Genomic DNA, 25066 nt, shown 5'->3' with positions numbered 1-25066 from the left:
TTTGGCAATTTCCGTCCTCGAATTGAAATGTTATTGCGTTAGAAACACTTTCCTGTGTCTATCTCTATCTCGCTTGATTATTTCGGCCAAGTATGACCGAACTATGAGACTGATAAATAAAAAAGCACTTTACAGGAAAAAATAAATAGAAAATAAAATGATAAAAAAAAATTCATAAAATAAAAATAAAATTTTCTCCACATTTTTTATATTAATTTTTTATAATAATAGTAATAATTTCAATGAACGGAAAAAAGTCATTAGTGCAGATAATTATTCGTCTATTATTCAAATTAATTAAGTCGTGATGCTTTCTGGTAAAAAAAAAAAGTTGGTGGTAAAAAATAGCACGCTCGGTCTCGGTAATATTCGTGATGTAAAATTGAAGCTCTCTATACCCGTTTTTGCTTCAGCTTTACTTTTTGTCTGCTTTTATACTCTTTCAATGTACTTTGTACTGAGTAGAAATAGAACGTCATTGCACGACATATTCTGTCCCTTTTTCTCTTTCACTTATTTCCAACGCGAGCACACTGATACTCCTGATACTAGTATCTGTCGGTTACACGAAGCTGTATGTACCAATGAATCTATACCTCTACCTATACGGCACTACTTTTGTACTTAAAACGAAATAGCTTCCACCGAATCCAATCCGTACTATATACTTTTATATACTTTTCTATACCGTATCAGTTGATTTTATAAATCCTTTTGATCAGCCAGTTCATTCTGGCTCCAAATGAAACCTCATTGATAAAATACAAAACTGGGCTTGATTTCACGCGCTTATTGATTTTTGTTAAAATTCAATAAGTAATAATCATAATAATGATAATAAATAAACTTTTTATCATTTGATCACCCTTGACAATCTATTTAATCAATTTTGATGAATATCGCAGCTTCAAAAGAACTATTCAACACAGGAGTTATTTAATTTTGGACATCAGTGCTAAAGTGATAAAAAAATTACGCCCACAAAAAAAAAACATATGCTTCATTAACAGAAATGAAAATAAAAACATTTTATATCTACACATCTTACCGATAAAAAAATTGAATTGATTCAAAAGAAAAAATTTTCAACCAAGAAAATGATTTTTGATTCCTTTTTGTATCAGCGTATACAGAAAGAAAAATTTAATTGAATCAAGTAAATAATTTTGAAGAATTTTATTCTTGATTTGAGTAGAAAAATTCTTAAACTAAGAAATTTTTCTTGGTTTAAGTAAATTTTATTTAATTCAAGAATTTTTCGTTTTGATTCAAAACAGTGAAACTCTTTAAAATTATTTTCTTGGTTTAAGAATTTTTCTCTTTATTCAATTTAATTTTTTGTATCAGCGTATAAAATTTACACTAATAAAAAAATTAACTTGACTCAAGAGCCAAAATCTTGAACCAGGAATACCATTTTGAAGAAAATGATTTTCTTGAATCAGGTAATCGGAAAAAATAGACCCGGAAAAAATAGACCTGGAAAAAATATTACACAGTAAAAAATTTTTCGTCAAATTTAACACAAAAATTTGTGTTGATAACTTTTTTTACACAATTTGTGTTGAATCAACACTCTATTGTGTTGAATCAACATACTAAAATGTTAAATTCTACACAAACATTTTTACACTTTAAACAATGACGAAAAATTTTTTACGGTGTAAAGTTATGAAAAATTCATATCATTTCATTAAAATTATTATCCTTTATTGAAAATTTGATGTGATGTTTTCATTGTTGTCGTTTTTCGTTGTTATGGTGACCACTTTGGCAATGGTTACTATAACAACGGTTACCATAGCAACGGTTATTATGATAAAATTTACCATAGCAACGGTTAAATATTAAAGAGTTAAATTTGTAAAAATATTGATTATTAAATTGTTGATAATAAACATTTCGACAGAAACGCGCAAAGCGCGTTTGATTTTCTAGTAAAATAAAAATTATAATAATAATAATTGTATCACATCTACAATTTTCCTGAAAAAAAGCTCCCCCATAATGATTGCTTCATTTTTTGTTACAAAAAAAATATTATTTTTATTTTCTAATAATTTTAATGGAATAATATGTGTATTTTTCATAAATAGTAAAAAATTTTTCGTCATTGTGTAAAGTGTAAAAATGTTTGTGTAGAATTTAACATTTTAGTATGTTGATTCAACACAAATTGTGTAAAAAAAGTCATCAACACAAATTTTTGTGTTAAATTTGACGAAAAATTTTTTACTGTGTAACTTTAATATTTTTTCCAGGTCTATTTTTTCCGGGATTCCATGAGTCTAAATTCCTTGAGAATAAATTATTAAAACAAGCAAATTTTCTTAGACCAAGAATAATTTCTTAACTCAAGAATTTATTCTCTTGACTCAAGAAAATCATTTTCTTCAAAATTGTATTCTTGGTTCAAGATTTTGGCTCTTGAGTCAAGTTAATTTTCTTATCAGTGATATACATTTTCCAGATATTTCATCCATGGGGTAACCAAAAATCAAATTAAAATCTGAGACTCGAAAATGGGTGATTGACATGAAATGTCTGTCCTATTAGAACATAAATTATTTATGACTACAGTCGGTAATATCGAATCAGTGTAGGCAGAAGTCAGAGTGACAGCGCGATATAAGCAGACGATAAAAGCCATTGTCTAGTGTTTAGGAGGAATATTCGTCACATATCTGTAAGCGATAGACAGGTGAATACGAATAACTAACATGCAGGAGTTTCGCAACGTAGCTGGGCCATGTAGGTGTCTTTGACATGCACAACCGCGCTCTCTGGATGATTCATGAGCATCATTAAGCTCTCGTTCGTTTGTTTGCTCACTCCCTTGCATTCAACTCCACGATCCACATTCTAATACCCATGCACGTCTATGTCCACATATATATGTATACGATCTGATCTGTGCTGCATTTAACGTTTCATGACCATAACTCTCCTCGGCTTCCTTTTTGCATACAACTGCAGTGTCCCATAGTCCCACCAGATACCGAGAGATCACCTAATCCCTTAGAAGCATATATTTCACCGGCTGTCTGCTCCGTGACATGATTCGCGGGCAGCTTGAATTACATTGTTCTCCTTTTCCGATTCTCTATCTCCGTCTGTAAATCCGCCAGATATTTTTTATTGTCATAGTCATAAGATAGCGATGCATTGTTTATACTCAACTGCGAATTTATCTGTAAATTTATTTCTGCATAAAACATATAATACATGTATGAGCGTATGCTGTTTTTGTGTAATTTAATTAAATTATTGTTTGGATTCATACGAATATTCATGTCATATCATTGTTCCAATATAATGAGATTTAATGCAATAACAAACTAAACCTGCGAAACTCTCCAGCTTCCCTTTATATTATCCATCGTATTGTCATTATATGTGTTGATATTAATATCAAATGCTATATGTGCTCTACTATTATTATTATTATATTTAACATCATACACAGAAAAAAAGGTTCACTTGAGCCAAGAAAATATTTTTCTTCCTAATTATTTTCTTGAGCAAAAAAAAAATTTTTTTTTGACAATAAATTTCACTTATTTGAAAAATTAATTTTCTTGTTTTGAGAAAATTACTCTCTTGCTCCAAAAAATTAAATATAAAAATAGAAGTAAATTTTCATTAATACTATTATTGATTAAAATGTCAAATGGGAAGATCAAATAGTATTGAATCATTTTTTTTCATTCAATATGTATAATTGCACGCTAAAATAATATAAAATGGGTATCAAATATTCAAGAGAAAAATTTTCTCAAGGTGAAAAAATTTTTTTCTCAGCTGAAGTAAGTGGCGCTGCTTCTCTAAAGTATCTAAAAATCTTGATCAAATATAAAAATTTATTGTATCAAGTGTTTATGATAATTTGATATTTTCAAATGAAAATTATTAATTTGTTAAGCCTTAGCTTTATGGACATGTCGATAAAATTTAATTTACACAGAAAAAAAGGTTCACTTGAGCCAAGAAAATATTTTTCTTTCTAATTATTTTCTTGAGCGAAAAAAAAATTTTTTTTGACAAGAAATTTCACTTATTTGAAAAATTAATTTTCTTGCTTTAAGAAATACGTATCTTGATCCAAGAAAATTTATTTAAGTCAAGAAAATCTTGTTGTTTTGAGAAAATTCAGCCTCTTGCTCCAAAAAGTTTAGTTCTTGATAGAAGTTAATTTTCTTGTCTTGAGAAAATTACTCTCTTGCTCCAAAAAATTAAATATAAAAATAGAAGTAAATTTTCATTAATACTATTATTGATTAAAATGTCAAATGGGAAGATCAAATAGTATTGAATCATTTTTTTTCATTCAATATGTATAATTGCACGCTAAAATAATATAAAATGGGTATCAAATATTCAAGAGAAAAATTTTCTCAAGGTGAAAAAATTTTTTTCTCAGCTCCAGTAGGTGGCGCTGCTTCCCTAAAGTATCTAAAAATTTTGATCAAATATAAAAATTTATTGTATCAAGTATTTATAATAATTTGAATTAAGAAAAAATGACTTCCACCAAAAATAGAATTTCAAGAAAAATTTTTGCTTCTGCCAATAGAACTGCGGTCTTCCTTTAGGCACTCAAAAATTTTCTTGAGCCAAGAATTTTGTTCTCCAGTCAAGAAATTTTTCTTTCTGTGTAGGAATTGTGTGTTATGTTGGATGATGACACATCTTTTTACACTATTGTTGGATGAGAACCGCTGGGTAACGTACAGACCACGCTGATTGGTTGGCGATGAAGTCACATGACCTGTGTACTACCCCATCAGGTGAAGTAGCGCGAAAAGCTTTAGTGAGAAAGAATAAATGTAAAATATAGTGATAGTGATAGTGACACTGATGCGGTGGGTGGTATATATGGGATAGAGGGAAAGGATGAGCAAGAAAAATAAAAAGACGCTGATGAAGAAAAATAAGATAAAAGGTCGACATGACTAAAGGCCAGTTTTAGTTCAAGAAATAGCGATTCCTTACTTTTATATACTATTAATTTAATCATAGTCATTTTGTTTTTATGAAACTTTATGTTGGCTAAAGACAAATATTAATTGAACCTTGATGATGTTTAATCTGCGTAATAGACTAAATATTTAGTACGTCAATAACTGATCAAAGTTGGGATTATAATTTATTGCAATAAATATACTTAATTAATAAAATTTGCTGATGATAATACTAATTGCGGAGATTTTATAATTTTTATTAGTTTTATTAAAGTTGATCATAATTGTACTTTAATTTAAACTAAAAATTGAATGTTTAACTTTTAATCCAAAATTATGTATCAAATATTGAAAATACGAAAAAGTAATATCAAATCTTTTTTGTAAAAAATTTTATACTTACTCTACAAAAAAAAATCTTTATCAATTTCACTCTATCTATCTTTCTTTCTCTAAAATTCTAATTTAAAATTCAAATATAAGTTTATAGAATTTAATTGTAGTTTTCAAAAAATAATAATAATTTAGAAAAACTAATAATAATAATATTGTAAAATAGATTTAATCAAATTTGTTGCAAAAATTGTAATTTCACCTGAGGATTATATGAGATCTCATACCGCACAGTAAAAATAGTATATTACACACCTACACTGATAGAAGGATTTATTTGTATTAAAAAAATATTTGTTAATAGTTAACAAATCATTTATTAGAGACCATTTTTTAGTATCAAACAAATATTTCTTAGTATTTAAAATGATTTGTTTGTATTTAATAAATCAGATATTCATTTATTAAATATTAATAAATCTTTTTAAATACTAAGAAATATTTGTTAAGGACTAAAAAGTGGTCTCTAATAAATGATTTGTTAAATATTAACAAATATTTTTAACTATAAACAAATCCTTCTATCAGTGTATAGGGAAGTAAAGTAAGAAATGTCTCAGATCACATGCAATTGTTGGCCGAGGCGAAGCCGAGGTCAACAAACATGTGATCTGAGGCTTTCTTATTTACTTCCCATGGAGTGTAATATACTAATTACTACGGTCCACACAAACTTAGTGTTAAAATTCAACACACTTTGTGTTATTTTAACACAAAGTGTGTGGAGGTTTAACACTAATTTGTGAAGGCCGCATTTAACACAAAAATTGTGTCGATTTTACACAATATTTTTTACTGTGCGAAATGTCGAGGTTGAAAAATTAATAAAATTGAATAACATATTAATTTGCATAACACCAATATTTAACTCTTGATAAAATATCTAATTTAGGCACTTTTGGTCCTGGCTAACAACAAATGAACACGGAAATAAGAAAACTCGAAAAATTACATTATAAATAGTAATAAGTGTCCCGTAGCATTAAAAACTAGAAAAACTACAGTTCGAAATAACATTTTTCTAAATCTAAACTTTGAATGTTAATTTTCAGAGCTTTCAATATGTAAATATTACATTCTACAATGTAATTCTTATAAAATCTGTAATAATTACAATCTGAAACTGTAATTTTTCCAGTTTTCATCACGGAGCGTCACGTTACATTATATAATCTAATTTTTCTATTTTTCTTTTTTCCGTGAAATTAAAAATAAATGTAACGCTGCATGCGTGTCTTAATTCATCTCTTTTTCTTTTTTCCTTAGTTATTAAACTACTTTGTTAAGTTAGAACAATTAATTAAATATATAAATTTTAGTTTATATAAAAAAAAATTAACTTAATTCAAGAGAAAAATTCTTGACCCAAGAAAATGATTTTGAAGAGGGTAATTTTTTTGAATTAAGACGAAAAATTCTTGAATTAAGTAAAATTTCCTTAAATCAAGAAAAATTTATTAGTTCGAGAATTCTTCTACTCAAATCAAGAAGATTAAGTTCTTTAAAATTATATACTTAATTCAAAAACATTTTTTTTTATGTGTAGAGTCATACTTTTACTCAAGTTTTTCATTCTGTCAAAATCTCCAACTTTGTAAAAATTAAGTAACCCTATTATTGGCCCTTTGGGCTGTTGAGTTTCTGTAATGGCAAATAAATAAATAAATCTACACATTGCGGATCAGTTACTTTGGCTAAAAAACTACCTGTCTGTTTAATAATTAAAAACACCGATCTCCAATTCATATATTTTTATTATTATTTTGATTAAAAAAAAAAAAAAGATAAAAAAAAAAGTGATGGAAAGCATAGAAGAATAGTGGGAGTAGTAGACGTCAAAGTACAGGTAAGGGAAGGAACCACCGAGTTACCCCGACTAAAAGAGAGAAAGAATGAAATAATGTGCGATGAAGCATGTGTAGGTCCGAGGGTGGAGATGCGCGCGCGAGCAACTGAGACAGAAGCCTGCCAGTTGGGGGTGAAAAGAGAGGGCGCCAATGTAGCTGTTTGCCAGTCACTGCGACGTACGCGACGCCCCAACGTATCTGGAGCTTTATTACTTCGTTTTCTTGCAGCTACACTCAATACCACGTACTTGCATTGCTATTACTATCACTATCACTATTATTGTTATAACTTATAACTTTTATTGTTCAACCAGACGTAGAAATACAAATAATATATTTTATTGTATTTATTATTAGTTTTATAATTTTTTTTTATATCAGTAGGCACCATATGACGCAATTACGATAATTAAATGGTGAATCATAACGCCGAGTGTGAGATAACATGTAGCGATAATTTTTTAATTTAAATTTCGGTAACAAGTGAAGAAATATTTAATATTAAGAACAAGTGTTAAGAAATTTTGTTGTAACATATGTTTTCTTCGTGATTTGTTTTTCTACATGTACGGATGCAGCAATTACTGTGTATCGATAAACTAAAAGGGGGTGTAAACTCGTAAACTAGACTGTGGAAGGTGTTTTTTTTTATTTTATTTTTTTTTATTATCATTTTGTGATAAAAGTTTAGAGTAATTTTAGTTTCACGATGGTACTACACAGAACGAGCCGTAAGTGGTTTTTTAAACTTATAAAACTTTTTACTTAGGACACATTAATCGTACCTGTAAAATTTAAAATTCCAGATGTAAAATTTAAAATATAAGAATCTTTTTTAGCAGATTGAGTCTTGGGGTATTTTGAGTTATTAATTGGAGTTGTTTTTTTGTCCGCGTACCAACACGCGGCCCTGACCAGACTCACCAATATACTACGAACTTGAAAATAAAAAAATTAACTTTTGTATCGCGTGACACTAAACGTCGGCTTGTCTTTATTTCACATTGATTTTTATTATTTTTGCTTAACAATAAGTGTATCTAACACGTGATAACCGGGTTGTATGAATTGTATATCTTGATTTTACCAATCAAAGTATTCAGTTAATGTTAACCTTGATGTTTTTATTAATTATTCTTTTATCAGTCAAGTACTTGTAGTTACTATTTCATTGAGCTAATTAAAGCAGAATTTTAAAATTTACAAATTTATGACTCAAATTTTAGCAGTAAATTTTTGGAGTTAATATTATTGAAACAAAAAAAAATATTATTAGAGATATTAATAAATATCTATTATTATTGTTTTTAATAATAATTATTAACTTTGTAATTTCATTATTTCAACGATGTATTTTTTATTATTGACTTTTTTTTATGAATTTTTTAATTTGTTGCATCAAGAATTTTATTAAATTAATTAATTTATTATAATTTTTTGTCTATTATAATTAATTATAACAACTTAATTTTAATATTAATTTCCATTACAATTATTATTATTATTATTATTATTATTATTATTATTTTATAATTTTAGTTAATTGGCTGTCCAGCCTAAAAATAATTCGGACGGCCCAGACCAAAATAATAATCCAAATTATTTTTTCAGTCAAATTTATGTTTAATGACAAATTTAGATATGAATTAAGGATAAATTGTTTATGCCTGAAGGGAAATACAGGCTAACAATATTACAAAATATTAGAGAAAAAAATTGTTGTATTAGACTGGACAGCCAATAAACTTAATATATAAAGTATTATAAAACCAGTCTTTAAAAAAAATTACTATTATTGAAAAAAGAAATGGAAATTATAAATAAATATCTAAAGATTTTTGAAATGAATATATTTATTCATCTTATTTAAATAAAACAATAAAACAATAATATTAATAATAATAATAATAATAAGTATCGATTATTAAGCTAATCCCAATGGCCATATTTTTCTATAGGAATAACTCGCGTGTTTAACAACACTATATATAATATTGATCTGCTTCAATATTGTACATTTTTTATACTCTCTGAACTACTTTTTTTTTAATTAATTTTTTTCTTCTCGCTCACTGAGCAATCTTTTTATTTTTATTCTAATTCAATAAACTAATAAATAATAACTTCACCTAGACGTTTATATGAAAAATAACTATCAACTTCTTACACAGCAGTAATTCTACAATGAACCAAAAAGTTTGCCCAATTTCTCGAAGTACTTCCGGCGTCTAAATATCTTTTTGTAAACATCTACTCCTACAAAATACCGTTCTTAACGAAAGAGTGACGCAACAAAACACTAAAAACAAGGACAAAGAACTATGTCATGCGCCTGAAGAAAAGTTTATTCTCTCGGGATCCAATAGACAGATACGAATAAATATACTTATGATGTTCACATTCGTATATATGTATGGGTATATATATATATAATATAATATAAAACACTTTGTCTTTACACACGAGATATAAAGTACATATACATTGTTTGAAGTATATATAGCACAGATGACATTTCCGTTCTCGTTATATTATGTACTACCCGTACAGATTTTACTCACGTACGCAAGTGACATCAGTCTTCTCGTGTAGTATCTGCTGTACGGTAAAGTAATTATAGTAAATTTACTGGAAGATTAATTTACATAAATCGTTCTTAGTGTAGTTTATATCGTGTTATAAAATATAATTTATATAAGTACCGTTCTATACAATTTCATCTCAGAGTATTAACTGTTATTTTAGTTGTCTTATTTCTTTTTCTTTTCTTCTCCAAAACTGCTTTATAATAAAAACTACCAACCTTACAGTCACTATGTGACTGCTGTGATTTGTGAATTATAAATAAATAAAATTTTGCTTTATTAAATAATGAATTTTGTTAAATTGCACTGTACTTTTTTAACTATTGACGATTTTAAAGATATAAGCTCATCTCGATATTTCACTTATCAAGAGCTTTCATTTGAGTACCCACATGCATTTTTATATATTTTTCATATATTCATATATATAATATATATAAATATATGAAAAATTGATGTGGGTACTCAAATGAAAGGTATCGATGACTGTAATGTCGGGGTGAGTTTATGTCTTTAAAAATGTCAATAATTCACAAGATATCTGTTAAAGTGCACTGTACTTTCTTAACTATTGACGTTTTTAAAGATATAAGCTCATCCCGATGTTACACTCATCAAGAGCTTTCATTTGAGTACCCACATGCATTTTGATATATTTTTCATATATACATATATATAATATATATAAATATATGAGAAAATTGATGTGAGTACTCAAATGGAAGGTCTCGATGAGTGTAACATCAGGATGAGCTTATATCTTTAAAAATGTCAATAGTTCACAAGATACAGGGTCATTTTTTTTTACTACGTATCTAGAGCATTTTTGAATGCAGCCTAAATACTTATCATGATAAATTGATTATTGGTAAGAATGATATAAAACCATGAAAAGGCATAAATTCAAGTCAAGACTTTTCCAACGATACCAAATTTAACCATAAAAACCCATTTTATCATATAAATACATTGGCCACAAAATTTTGCTTATTCTCTTAATAATATAGATTAAATATTTAACTGTGAAGTATATGACCTTTGTATTGATCAATTTAATTATTAACAGCACATAATCTCAAAAAATAAAAATTTAACTAAATTCATCCGTAACTTAAATTTAAAAATAAAAAAGTCAATACTGAAATGAACAGACGCAAAATAAAAGGGTTACTTACCTCGGTCGGCGAGCTTCACAGCCCAAGTCTATCAATTTGAGGGTTTAATGTCGGAATGGCTAAGAACTGTAAATTATGGTGGATGAAGAATGGTGGATGGCGGATAGCGGGTTGAAGATTTATATGTAAGAAAGATTATATATGTATGTGCTCATGTGATGTCAGACTTTAACCTTATACGAGCGGCAACCACCCTCGACTCGCGGGGGCGCAACCCTCTGGCGAACCGCAAACACACCTCCCCTATCAACTTACAGTTAGTATATAGCGAATAGCGTTAACCGCGACCTCTCCAAGGACCACTGGAGGGCAACAAAATCCACCCGGGAATTCGTTTTAAAGCTTATAAATATGACGGACGATCTTGTATTTTTCATGTCTCGTGCAGTTTAATATACCTTTCTACGATTTACGTGACAAATTCAATATATGGCTGTCGGAATGGTTTAATATTAAAGTTATGAATATGTCAAGCATATTGTTTTTTAATTTTATGAGGATCAACTTTATTCTTTATTCTGAACCTCTCATATTTGACCGTACAATTTTTATTCACGTTATTCAAACACAGAAAAAAAGGTTCACTTGAGCCAAGAAAATATTTTTCTTTCTAATTATTTTCTTGAGCGAAAAAAACATTTTTTTTGACACAAGAAATTTCACTTATTCCAACAAAATTAATTCTCTTGCTTTAAGAAATACGAATCTTAATCCAAGAAAATTTATTTAAGTCAAGAAAATCTTGTTGTTTTGATAAAATTCAGCCTCTTGCTCCAAAAAATTTAGTTCTTGATACACTGTTAGAAGGATTTCTTAGTATTTAAGAAATCATTTCTTTAACATCATTTCTTAGTATTTAAAAAATATTTCTTAAATACAAAGAAATATTTCTTAAATATTAAGAAATATAACTACTAAGAAATATTTCTTAAATACAAAGAAATATTTTTTAAATGCTAAGAAATGATGTTTAAGAAATATTTCTTAAATACTAAGAAATATTTTTTAAATGCTAAGAAATGATGTTTAAGAAATGATTTCTTAAATACAAAGAAATCTTCTTAAATTCTCAGAAATCCTTCTATCAGTGTAGAAGTTAATTTTCTTGTCTTGAGAAAATTTCTCTCTTGCTCCAAAAATTAAATATAAAGATAGAAGTAAATTTTTATTAATATTTTTATTGATAACATGTCAAATGGGAAGATCAAATAATATTGAATCATTTTTTTTCATTCAATATTTATAATTGCACGCTAAAATAATATAGAATGGGTATCAAATATTCAAGAGAAAAATTTTCTCAAGGTGAGAAAATTTTTTTCTCAGCTCAAGTAGGTGGCGCTGCTTCCCTAAAGTATCTAAAAATTTTGATCAAATATAAAAATTTATTGTATCAAGTATTTATGATAATTTGAATTAAGAAAAAATAACTTCTACCAAGAATAGAATTTCAAGAAAAATTTTTACTTCGGCCAACACAACTTCGGTCTTCCTTCAAGCACCCGAAAATTTTCTTGAGCCAAGAATTTTGTTTTCCAGTCAAGAAATTTTTCTTTCTGCGAAGATGTAAAAATTTTCTATTTAAATTTGAATATTTAATTTAAATTTTTTTACAAAAATTTATGTAAATTTTTAAATTAATTTTTAAGTGAATCATTAAGTAATTATAATAAACAATAAACAAAGAACAAAAAGCAAGTAGTTTAAAAATTTAATAGCAAATTGTTTTATCTGCATTTGAGCACTACTTGCACCCGCTGCACGAAATATACCAGTGAAATATTAGCAGTGTCGAAGCGTCTTACGTTTAGGGGAGAGTCATAAAAGTAAAGCCGATTTTTCCTTACTCGGAACCAGCAAAATGCGACTACACAGAAAATGCTAAGCATTATGAATAGGCAAAAAGAAATAACAAAAAATTCAGAGTATAAGACTCTGGCGTGCTTGCAATTGCTTATATCTTGAATTACATTATTACAGTACAAGAATTGAATTATACTGCATGAATTCCCCTGTTAACATTTAGCATTTTTTGTTAAAAGTTAACAAAAACACTCAGAATTCATCCGGAATACTAACGCGTTTTTCCATACCAAGGGATTTAAATTTTTTGTCGTAAAACTGTGTGTCGGACGTAGAAGCTGAATAGACGGTTCAATGAACGATTAGGTTATCATAGAATAAGAACTCGGTGAAAAAAGAGTAGTACAGAGGGATATAATAGTGTGAGTATCGTTGGTAACAAGTATAACAAGATTATCCTACTGGGTACGCATAAAATGCCGGATAAAAGTATGCAACGATGCTTAGTTCACCCAGCTTTGCGAAAAGGGGAAAAATAACTGGATACTGCTGTATGCTAAGCCACACGACCAGCGGGTGATGGAAATAAGAGACAACGAAAATATGTATTAAATAAAAAAAGGTATTGCAATGTGGATAACGCGTGTTCTAGTTTAAGAAGCCTTAAATGTTAATTTTTAAAGCATCTGTCTAACGAATATTGATCCTGTTACATACTTTTTTATGCGGCATATTATTTATATCCAAACAAGGACGTTGTTGCTTAATAATAAGACTTCTACAAGTACAATAAATAATAACAAGATATTGTCAGCCGATAATGATATTAAACCCAAATATTTATCTGAATCTCTCACGCAGCTAATTTTCGTTTACCGGAAATAATCGTCAACTGATTGCCTTGTTATTTCTACTATCAAACAGTGTATGTGTACCGCGTAGGGCAACTTAATTTCGGTATTACTGAATAACAATGCCAATATAAACTGAAAACAACACAGCTAGGTCGATTATTCCTTCCTTCCTTCCTTCCTTCCTTTTACCCTTGTTCACTATTTTGCATCTCCAAAACCATCTACCTATACCTCGATTAATATCGCTGGATATAGAATAGCCAAATTCATATTACACTTTACTGTTCTATGAGCTCCACAGAAAATAAATTTACTTGAATCAAGTAAATGATTTTGAAGAACTTCATCTTCACGGAAAAAAGTAAACTGTAAAATTCATTCGGATTCTGGTTAATTTTTATAGTTTCTAATGCACAGTAAAAAAAATTTTCGTCAAATTTAACACAAATATTTGTGTTACTGATTGTTTTTACACAAACGAATGTTAATTTAACATTCTACTGTGTTAAATCAACATATGAGAATATGAAATTCTAAACAATTGAGGGTAATATTCTACACAAAAATTTTTACACTTTACACAATGACGAATAATTTTTTACTGTGTGGTACAGCAGACATCGGGGTAGCAAAAATGTAAATATATTATAAAACTTAATGTAGAAAGTGTAAAATCCACAATTTATAATTTAATATCAAAAATGTGATTAGTAACTGTCACTATAGTAAATAACGACTCTCTCATCTTAAAAAATTACAGTTTCAAACAGTAAAAATTGCCGTTTCAATATATAGTCTATACTATGAGTAGAAGGGGAAGGTCTCACACTCGGAGAATTTAACTTTTGAAAAGATAAAAATTCTACTCTTAAAATATATATTTTACCAGTCCAAGCAAATCAATAATTATAGTTTGATTTTTAGCGTTTTGTTTAAAATTTACCATTTTACTTTGTAAATATTGACGTTGCTTGTATAAAAATTTAGTAACTGTAGTTTATATTTTTTACATATCATGCGATCATTTTTTAGATACGAAATGATAAATATCAAATTCAAAATTCTTAATAATTATACTTTAACATTTTCGACTTTCACATAGCGAATATTACTGTTTGAAATAGTATTTTCTTCCATGTAAATAATAAATTGTAGCACTTAAATGATAAATATTATAAAGTGATTGTTAAAATCAGGATTTTACTGTTTGAAATGGTAATTTTTTCCAGTTGATCATTACTTATTATAAATCGACTATTATTTATTACAGTTTACTTTTTCCGTGTACTATTATATTAAATATCATTTAATGTAATAAATCTATCAGAAAAATCTATTACGAATGTTTACATAAGTATAATTAATTCCATAATTGTAAAATAATACATTTTAATCCCCAGAATAATATATGCGAAAGTAGATGTATTTGTAATTGATATATTTAGTTTAAATATATTAATGGACCTGAAAATAAATAAAATAAAAAAGTAATTTATCTTACAGTGAAGATATTTTCATCAAGCTCGAGATCCAAATCCAAATCCTCATCCTTTACCGTCATTGGTTTCGAAGTACTTTTGGGATTCGTTACTTTTTCAGGCACTAACGGCTTCATTTTAGCGCCAGCGTGATCTAAATCAAGCCCTTGCAAAATCTGTTGGCCAAATAATCATCCTTTTTGGTGTCATAAAGTTAATTTTTTTTCTGCACTGAAAAAAAAATTAACTTGATTCAAAAGAAAAATTCTTGAACTAAGAATATAATTTTGAAGAGGGTAATTGTCTTGAATCAAGACGAAAAATTATTGAATCAAAATTTTCTTTAATCAAGAAAAATATTCTTTAATCAAGAATTTTTCTACTCAAATCAAGAATATTAAGTTCTTCCAAATTATATACTTGATTCAAGAACATTTTTTTTCTCTGTGTGTATGATATAATATCTAACAAAAAATAAAAAATTTACAGTTGACAGATAACTGATAGCTTATTAAATATGATTTATAATTATTAATAAAACATACCGTGACTATATATCACATTAAGTACAATATAATATAAGTTTACTTTCCTGCATCATCATAAACTCTAATTCACATTTCAGCTTTGCTTCTGGCTTCTGGTTGAAATATTTGAGTTGCGAGTTACGATCTGTAAATAAGAAAGGAAGTTAATATCTGATGATAATAAGAAATTATTATTTTTATTACTCTGTCGTTTACTAAAAAATAAATTCACTCTTACCTTGCTAACGGCAATAAAATCACTCACTTACTTTTATGTTTCTTCGATCAATAATTCAGTTGAACATAAATGTTGATACTAATGTTTGTCTGTTAGTTTAGAACACACATCTTTGAACCACTAAGTAAAACACTTTTGTTTATGTTTGAAGTAGTTATTAGTTATAATTATAATTAGTTGTTTTCTCAGACTAAAATACAAGCGAATCATAAAGATTTATTTCACAAAAGCTTATAAATGGGAAAGAGAGTGGAAACGTGATATCAGCTCTCGAGTTGACTGCAGACTGGCGGAAAAGAAAATTAACGAGAAGGCGCAAGAAAAATTTTTATGTTCCCAGGGCACGTTGTAATTACTACGACAGAGCGAGAGCAAGAGTACGAGCTTTATCGCTGTCTCGAAACTTTTCTCTTGACTTTTAAAGTGACGTTAATGTGTTTACAGTGTTAGATTTTTATACTGGCACTTTTGTAATCTCTTTAGCCCACCTTATTCACTTTGTTATACAGCAACAACAAACAACAACAAAGAACCATCAATTGTTTAGTCAAACTACACGTGAACTAGAAATGTAGCTCAATTTTCTTAATGTACGGGTACCTCGAGGTTAATATCTTCTTCCTCTGACAGGAAGGCGGTAAAGACTAAGTGTAATTACGGTAAATTTACCGAACCATATACTTTAAGGTGTAATGAAGAAATATGCAAATTTAAATAATAAATTTAACATAAATGGTTTTGTAAAAAAATATATTCGGCGGTAAGATAAATGAATTTGTTGATTTTTTGTCATTTAAAATTTGAAACAAATTATGAAATTATTTTCATAAGAATAAAATTTATGATAATTATTTACAAATGGGGTTCACCTTATTTTTGGCCATATCTAGGTGAAAAATTAACATTTTTTAATTTTTTTTATTCTGCTTATTTTTACGATACATTTATGATAAAAAATTTTTTGCTTTCAAAAGTTGGAAAAAATTTTGGCTCATGTTTTTGGATAAAATTTCTATTTTATCTTTTTTTTATGTTTTTAATATATTTTTTTTTTTTTTAAAAGTACATAAAAAAAGGAACAATTAAAAAAAAAAAGTTGAATATCACAATTTTCTATAAAATTTATAAATTTTTTTGAAAATTTGTTAAAATTGTGATAATCAACTTTTTTGTTTAATTTTTTATTTTTTTATGTATTTCTCAAAAAAAAATATGTCAAAATTTTCAAAAAAAAAATTTCCTTCAAAAAATTAAAAATTAAAATGAAGATTTTTATCCACTATAGTTCAAAGGATATAAAATATTAAAATAAAAAAAATTCTTCAAGTGTGCTTGTAAGGAAGAATAAATTTTTTTCAGAAATAATATAATTTTATGAGACAGCTATTGAGTTATAAAAAGAGGAAAGAACAAGTATAAATATATGCAGAGCAAGTTAATAATTTTAAACGATAAAAGTGTATGTCAGTGTATAAAATCTAATTTGACAGCGTCTTTGGCCTCCTTCGGCCATTACTCTAAACGCCATTTTGAAATAGTTTTAAAAGCTCATCCACCCGGGTTACTATAGTACGCTAGTAAAGAAATCGATATGGATAACTGAACAAAATAAAAAATTTACGTGCTTAGCTAGATAATCAATAGATTGGAACCTTACTTATGCAACATCAATTCCCTACCAATTATTTTATTCCATAATTATATTCTACTGATATTATAATAACGACATTTTCGAATAAAATATCAGAATTTAATTAGCTGCCCTAATTATCCAGCTTGCTGCTTATTGCTCATTACTCATTGTCGTTATCAAGCCTATTTATATATTTACTAATTAGTATATTTTTTGTACTTACAGAAAACGGGCTTTTGTCATTCGAAAATCCAAACTACCATCTTGAATCAGCTCGCTTCGATGACGCATTGAACAGTAATGGTACGGAAAATTCACTCTTCGACGAATTCTATCAAGATTTAGTGGTCAGTGGAGCCAGAAGAGAAGAAATGGTCACGGGGATCGTAAACGGTGGCGGAGGTGGAGACGGTGGTGGCGGTGGTACGAGACACGCACGAAGAACTTACGCCACACTTGATCTTGAAAGCATGGGCGTCGACGTAACCCAAGGTCCTTTAACTCAAAATTCAGTCACCGCTGAAACACCAGACAATACCGCCAACCACAATCTTGGGTAAGTTTTAATTAAACTCATATTTAAGGGTGAAGAAACACGTTTTCATTGTCATTAAATTACCTTGTTCACATTCACAAACAACTGGGGCCTTCATTGTCGGAACAAACATCATTAAATCTAAAAAAAGATAAACATTTTTTTTTTATTATACTAAAATCAGCATCACCTGACCTTCGTGGGTTTTAATTTAAAAAATCTACTTCTACACAGAAAAAAAAATGTTCTTGAATCAAGTATGTAATTTTAAAGAACAATCTTCTTGATTTGAGTAGAAAAATTTTTGAACTAATTAATTTTTCTTAATTTAAAGAAATTTTACTTGATTCAAGAATTTTTGTCTTGATTCAAAAAAATTATCCTCTTCAAAATTATTTTCTTGGTTCAAGAATTTTTCTCTCAAATCAAGTTAATTTTTTTTTCAATGTAAAAATATACACAGTAAAAAATTTCCGTCAAATTTAACACAAATATTTGTGTTACTGACTATTTTTACAAAAATTAATGTTAATTCAACATTCTAGTGTGTTAAATTAACACATGAGAATGTGAAATTCTACACACTAGAGTGTAATATTCTACACAAAAATTTTTACACTTTACACAACGATGAAAAATTTTTTACTGTGTATTACACGACTCATGATGCGAAGCATCAAAGTGCTTTACGATCGAAAAATTTTTTTCGTCTCATTTCGGCAACTATTTTCATTATTATAGTCTTGTTAGTTCACGGAATCAAGATATTTTGCATACTATTGTCAAGATAATTTAATGGAGATTAATTTGACACTTTTCAAAAATTGATTTAGTGCACTAGAAATGGAAAAAAACATCAAAATAGGTCAAAAAATTTTCCTGTCCGTCATGTATGAAACTCTGAAAACACTATAACTTGCGAAAAAATGCATCAATTAAGTAAATTTTTTTTTTTTTAATTCTTTAGGAGAATTGTAGATCACCGAATGCAAATGGTTAGCTAATTCAGTGTCATTAATGTACAATTAACAAAATAAAAAAGCCAGAAGACTGTATATCTATATATATATCCATGTAAAATTTACATGGATGGTGAAATGTTTATACATATTATGTACATTTATTCCACCAGGAGCGCCTGCGCCATTACCTTCCTAGTACAGCTGTTTTTCCGGCAACTAATTTTGAACGACTTATGTTTTATTTTTTATTTTATTTTTTTTTTTTTAATATTTCATAATTAGATGAGCATTATGAGCCGTGCACTTTTTTTAAAAAAATTTTTTTCTTGTTACAAACAAGATTATCAACTAATTTTCCGCTAAATGGATAAAGTATTGTTGTACTATCTATAAAATGTTAGATAAACTCGAATTTAAAAGGGCTTTTATTATTATCTGTAGTCGATTAGAATAATTCGTGAAGTTCTTTAGGTATCCTTACCAGTGTCACTGCAAGCACGCTTCCGAGGTATAAATTACAGAGGATATCATGAAGGCACGTAGACATTCTATTCCGACTGGCGATAGCACATTGTCGTCGAGTGACGGATGGCAAGAATCCGAGCATAAAAATCCAATTAAGGAAATGCTTGTCGGTTTATCGTCTGATAGCCGTATCTGCCAGAGAAAACAACTAAAACCTTAAAATAAAGAAGAAAAAGTTTATGAATCAAATGTCAGAAGAGTTCTAGTTGATTTGAACTTACCTGCCAATTTTACGATCTGGTATTGAGTATAATATTGAGATTGGAATTTCTTGCTTCATATATCGGATTTTTTTCTGGAAAGATATTACATATTAGATCCATGTAGGGACAAACATCTTAATTCATAGAAGATACAAAACGAAATTGGCGAAAAACAAGCTGTAAATAACTTTAACTGTATAACCAATAAAATTTATGGTCGAGTAAAACTATAAAAGTTTAATACTTCCGAGACATAATATATAATCCTCGTACACATACGCACAGAAGTAACTGCTACGTCTAATCGTCAAAGGGCAATTTCATTTCCTTGGGACACGTCGTTTACGAGAGAAAAACTTCATGTCATAGATGTAAGCTTTACTTAATTTCTCGTTCCTTGCTTTCTTGAACACTAGCTCGGTCATCTGTCTCGGTCGTTAAACTGGGCGGCGCTATAAGACACAAATACACGTTGCAATTGCGAGAAAAGTTCATTAAGATTAAAGATTAGATCAACAAAGATTTTATCTTGAACCACTAATTCGGTTTATTGATTATAAAATTAATTAAGCTTTCATTAAATTTTTTCGAGAAAAAAAAATCATTATCATATGATACTGAAATTAGCAGACATCTAATAATTTTTTAATTTTTTACAACAAATCAATTAATATAAAAAAAATATTTTAAAAAACACGCACTCATAATTTCCTTAAATTTCTACTTCTGGAATTTCTTTGCAAAATTTTTATCATTATAATTTAATTGTCATGAAACTAAAAAATATTTAGATGTCTTTTAAATTCAGTATCATCACCACTATTAGTTAATTTTGCCAGATAATCGGAAAAAATAGACTCGGAAAAAATTTTAAAGTTATGAAAAATTCATATTATTTCATTAAAATTTTTATAAAATAAAAATAATAATAATTGTATTACACCCACAATTTTCCTGAAAAACAAGCACCCCTAGAATGATCGCTCCATTTTTTGTTACAAAAAAAAATATTATTATTAATATTATAATTTTTATTTTATAATAATTTTAATGAACCGACAGTATTCCCAAAATCATAAAACTAATTAAAGATAATAAAATAGAGATTTTACCCATGTTTCAATAATGATAATCAACTTATGTTATTCTTGTAAATAAAATTTAAAAAAATTCTTGGAAATTAACATATGTATTTGTAAAATAGTAGTCGCTAATAACCTTATGGAGTTGATGCGACTTCAAATAAATTAAAATAAAAAAAATTAAAAAAAAAAAGTTTATGAAATAATATGAATTTTTCATAACTTTAAAATTTTTTCCGGGATTTATTTTGCCAAAATAACGGATTGATAGTTCTTATTTTTTTTTTCTTGGGTATTAGTTTCATTATTGCGTTGAAATTTTTACTGGCAACAAACTTACGCCCATAGAGCTCGAAAATAATTCACGTATATTATTGCGCGCTGGGATTTGCAACATCCCATTACTGGGAGTAAATGACCTAGGTGATATATGCATTTATTTACTGGGTTTCGTTATTGCTGGTGTGAAAGTTTATGATATCGCTCTTTTACAGATAATTATTTTTGCGTAAAAACTGTCGACCTATAAAACTTTTTAGTCAACCAGATATTTTTATATTAGTTTAGAGTCAATAATTGAATTATATTAATTAATTCATTTGCATTAATGGAACCAACTAAATAAAATAAACGAAGTTTATCAAATATTTTTATCGAAAAAATTATTTTTCCAGTCATAACACGTGAAGAGGCAATTTCTGGGATCTATTTTATTTCAGCCCCCGACGAAAATCTTGCCAAAGACGTAATCCACAGAGCATTGAAAACAACGAGGGTCTAACATTTATGCGCACTGGGGAATACATGTAGCCTTTCTCGTGTGTATTACCGTCGTCAAAGTGCTTGAATTTTGCTCAAGTCTATGTACTCATTCCTCCGGCTCCTCTGTACATACATACTTATACACCAGAAAAGAAAACCTACGTGTTAACAAACAATGAGGCCACATGTGTGCTATTGCCGCCGGTACCACTGTACCAACATCTATCGGCCAAATTTCTTCCAGGAATACAAATGTCAGTTCAACTTTTTATTTTCCAAGTCACCCTCAGAGAAAATTGAAAATTTTTAAGAGTACGCGAGTTATCTTCAATACTTTGAATTTTAAAATCAAATTTTCATTCAATGTCAACCGTTTATTTTCAAACACTCCGAAGCTATTCAGAATACCAGAAAGCAGTGAAAATTTTTGCGCTGCCCGTAATACACCAGATTTTTTTTTCCTGTCCGTGTATTTTTTTACCTATATAACCTTCCTTTGTTTGTTTGGAATACAAATATCCAGAGTTTCTTTTTCCTGAATAACCACCTAGATTATGGCTGTTCCAATACTGAAAGTCCCAGTATCATTCGCTATATACGTGATAAGCATATATATTGTTATACAAAAAATTCTTAAATTATTCGGTTCCTTATTCAGATCAATATTGGAATATATTTCACAAAAATATATTTTTTTTTGCTGCAAATTTATCACCCTCAACAATCTTATAGCAAATACCAATATCTAAAATTAATATATAAAATTTAAATTTAGGTATTCATAAGAACCATTTTATCAATTATTCTCAACCAAGTTTAATAATTACAACCAATATGTTTTGGACAAAATCTAAGGTTAGACACACGGTCGAAAATAGTGTATATATTGAGTAATAATATTAATCTATTATTGTTGAAAATACTTGTCATATTTTCAAACGACAATTATTAATTAAGCCTTAACTTTTTGAACAAGTGGATAAAATTTAATTTACTGATCAGTGTATTCCATGCGACTGTAATAGAGCGCAGTTTGATTTGGATTTTGATGTCTATACACAGAAAAAAAAATTTACTTGAATCAAGTAAATAATTTTGAAGAACTTTCTTTTCTTGACTTGAATAGAAAAATTCTTAAATTAAGAAATTCTTCTTGGTCTAAATAAATTTTACTTGATTCAAGAAATTTTTATTTTTATTCAAGACAACGAAACTCTTCAAAATTATTTTCTTGGTTTAAGAATTTTTCTCTTGAATCAAATTAATTTTTTTTTCTGTGTATAAATTCACTCAAAAACTTCTGATGAAGTTGAGATTATCAAAACTGATAGAAGGATTTAGTCCGGAGTACTAAACTTATTTAGTAACAAAATTTTTATTCATATATTTGGGAGAAACAAATATTTTGTACCCATCAATATTATTTGTTACAGTTTAATAATTGATTTCTTTATATGAACAAAGCCTTATTACATGGAAATAAATATTCATTTCCACTAAATAATATTTAGTAACAGGTACTAAATATTTCTTTGGCAAGTATTGTCGGTAGATGGCTATGCTTTAATTCCAATGTTTATGTGATACATAACCTATTAAATAACTCAGATTATTTTATTCAGCTCGATTTTAGAAGATTTATCAAACCTTTAAAAACACACATACTCCCAATAAATGTCTTCTGTTTATGTCTTTTCTCAGTGGAGTTTAGTTTACATTTTTCAATTTGCCTATTATTGATATGTTAAAAACTTGTTTAATTTTAAATTTTATAAATGTCTCAAACAAAAATATATAATTTGATGAGATTCTCTTCTTTATAATACCTTATATTTTTACTTAAAATTATTTATTTTAATTATTTTTATTTATTTTAAATTAAAAAGTTAGGTTACACGTTAAAATTAATTAAAAAATTAATTTCTTTGATACCAATAAACGATTTATTGGGTACCAATAAATAATTTATTAAATACTACTAAATATTTATTTGGTGGAACTAAATGGGCTTTAATAAATGATTTAGTACCTATTACTAAATATTTGGTAATGAAAGATTTGTTATTAAATCATTTAGTATCTGTTATTAAATCTTATTAAATAAAACTAAATCCTATCAGAGAACGAAGCGTTGCGGATTTTGATATAATTTAGACATTAAATAAATCACGGATCTTAAATAACCTAATCATTTAATGAAATTTAAGTTAGCCGACGCTCAAAAATTTTTGATTATTTTTATTAATTAAAAATTAGAACTAAAAAATTATTATTAAAAAATTCCACGGATAATTTTTAAAATTTTCTTCATGTGAAAATATTTGTTTTAATTTTTTAAAAATTATTTTTCAATAAAATAAATTATCAAAATTTTCAAATGTCAGCTAATTTAATTTTCATAATCATTTATTGTTATTCATTGACTAAGATCTAAATATTACCTTCATTTAATAATCACCTTTTTTTATTAATTGTTTCTTCTTTTATAGTCTTCATTATTATATTTGATTTTAACCTAAAAAAAAAATGTCAATTTATAACCGATAAATATTTGCATCGAATGTTTTTATAATAAAAAAATCTAACCTATACTTATGCTAATTGATTTATCACCTGATTATTTTTAAAATAAAACTAATTTAAACACTAAATTTCTTTTTAAATTAAAAAGTGATCAAGTGTTTATTAATTTTAGCGTCATATTTGCTTCACCTGCTTGTAGCATGAAAATAATGTCAAGCGGCGTCAATTATCGCTCAAGTACTCTTGATGCTCTTTTGCAATCATAATTTGTTTTCTTCATTTATAAAATTAATATCAGCAATAAAGTAACGATTACAAACATTTTAGTTGAGTGTGTACATGAAGATGATGTGACTATTTATGTACTTATACAAGTACAGACACTGGAGGATTTCCAGTAGTTGAAATATGTGATATGGTGCGGCATGATGACGTCATCAGGTGTAACGAATCCACCCGAACAAAGCCGAGTTGTACCGAAAGCTCGATATTCTCCGTCAAATACTTTAGTCTTTCTCCGGCTGTCGAGCAGTCGTTGTTACCGATATTTATATGTAATTAGCTGTATACATATATAGATAAAAAATTAATGGAAATTTTTCCGTGATAGATTGACATATATTTTTTTTAATCATTGTATATTGGTAAAAAAATATAAGGGTATTAATATAATGAACAACAATCAAAGTTTAGTGCAAGTTGAATTAATGCCGCGGATTTCGATAGTTGCTAATAATTCAAGTGCCGGTAGCTGACTGTGAGTTTTATTTATATTTATAATAATAAAATGTCATCCTTAAATTATATATATATATATATATATATATATATATATATAGCATATATATATGCAGCATATATATATATATATATATATATATATATATATATATATATATATATATATATATACATATACATATATATTTATATATTTATGATCAATAAATAGGTTCCGCTTACAAGTCATCGGGTTAAGG

At 27.6% G+C, this 25066-nt stretch overlaps 1 protein-coding gene and 1 long non-coding RNA gene across 9 annotated transcripts in view; one reads left to right on the top strand and one right to left on the bottom strand.

Moving 5' to 3' along the window:
- LOC123260395 (protein Fe65 homolog) overlaps positions 1 to 25066 on the top strand; it is an 80136-nt gene that overhangs the window by 40748 nt on the left and 14322 nt on the right. For 7 of the 8 annotated variants that reach the window (XM_044721473.1, XM_044721471.1, XM_044721468.1 and 4 more), the window contains exon 3: positions 17720 to 18050. In XM_044721473.1, coding sequence (XP_044577408.1) covers positions 17720 to 18050 — 331 coding nt within the window. Of the gene's footprint in view, positions 1 to 7363; positions 7933 to 17719; positions 18051 to 25066 lie in introns of those variants that run through there. The other variant, XM_044721475.1, reaches the window with a different exon arrangement.
- On the bottom strand, positions 18044 to 24043 carry LOC123260406. Its single transcript, XR_006508455.1, has 5 exons — positions 24005 to 24043; positions 20003 to 20171; positions 19738 to 19811; positions 19473 to 19671; positions 18044 to 18170 (listed from the first exon to the last, which is right to left on the bottom strand). It is a non-coding gene; the product is annotated as an uncharacterized LOC123260406 (long non-coding RNA).

Source organism: Cotesia glomerata, linkage group LG3 (genome assembly GCF_020080835.1).
Source record: "Cotesia glomerata isolate CgM1 linkage group LG3, MPM_Cglom_v2.3, whole genome shotgun sequence".
Taxonomy (NCBI): Eukaryota; Metazoa; Arthropoda; class Insecta; order Hymenoptera; family Braconidae; genus Cotesia; species Cotesia glomerata.
Note: the sequence above shows the minus strand (reverse complement) of the source record. Positions and strands in the feature narration are given on the sequence as shown.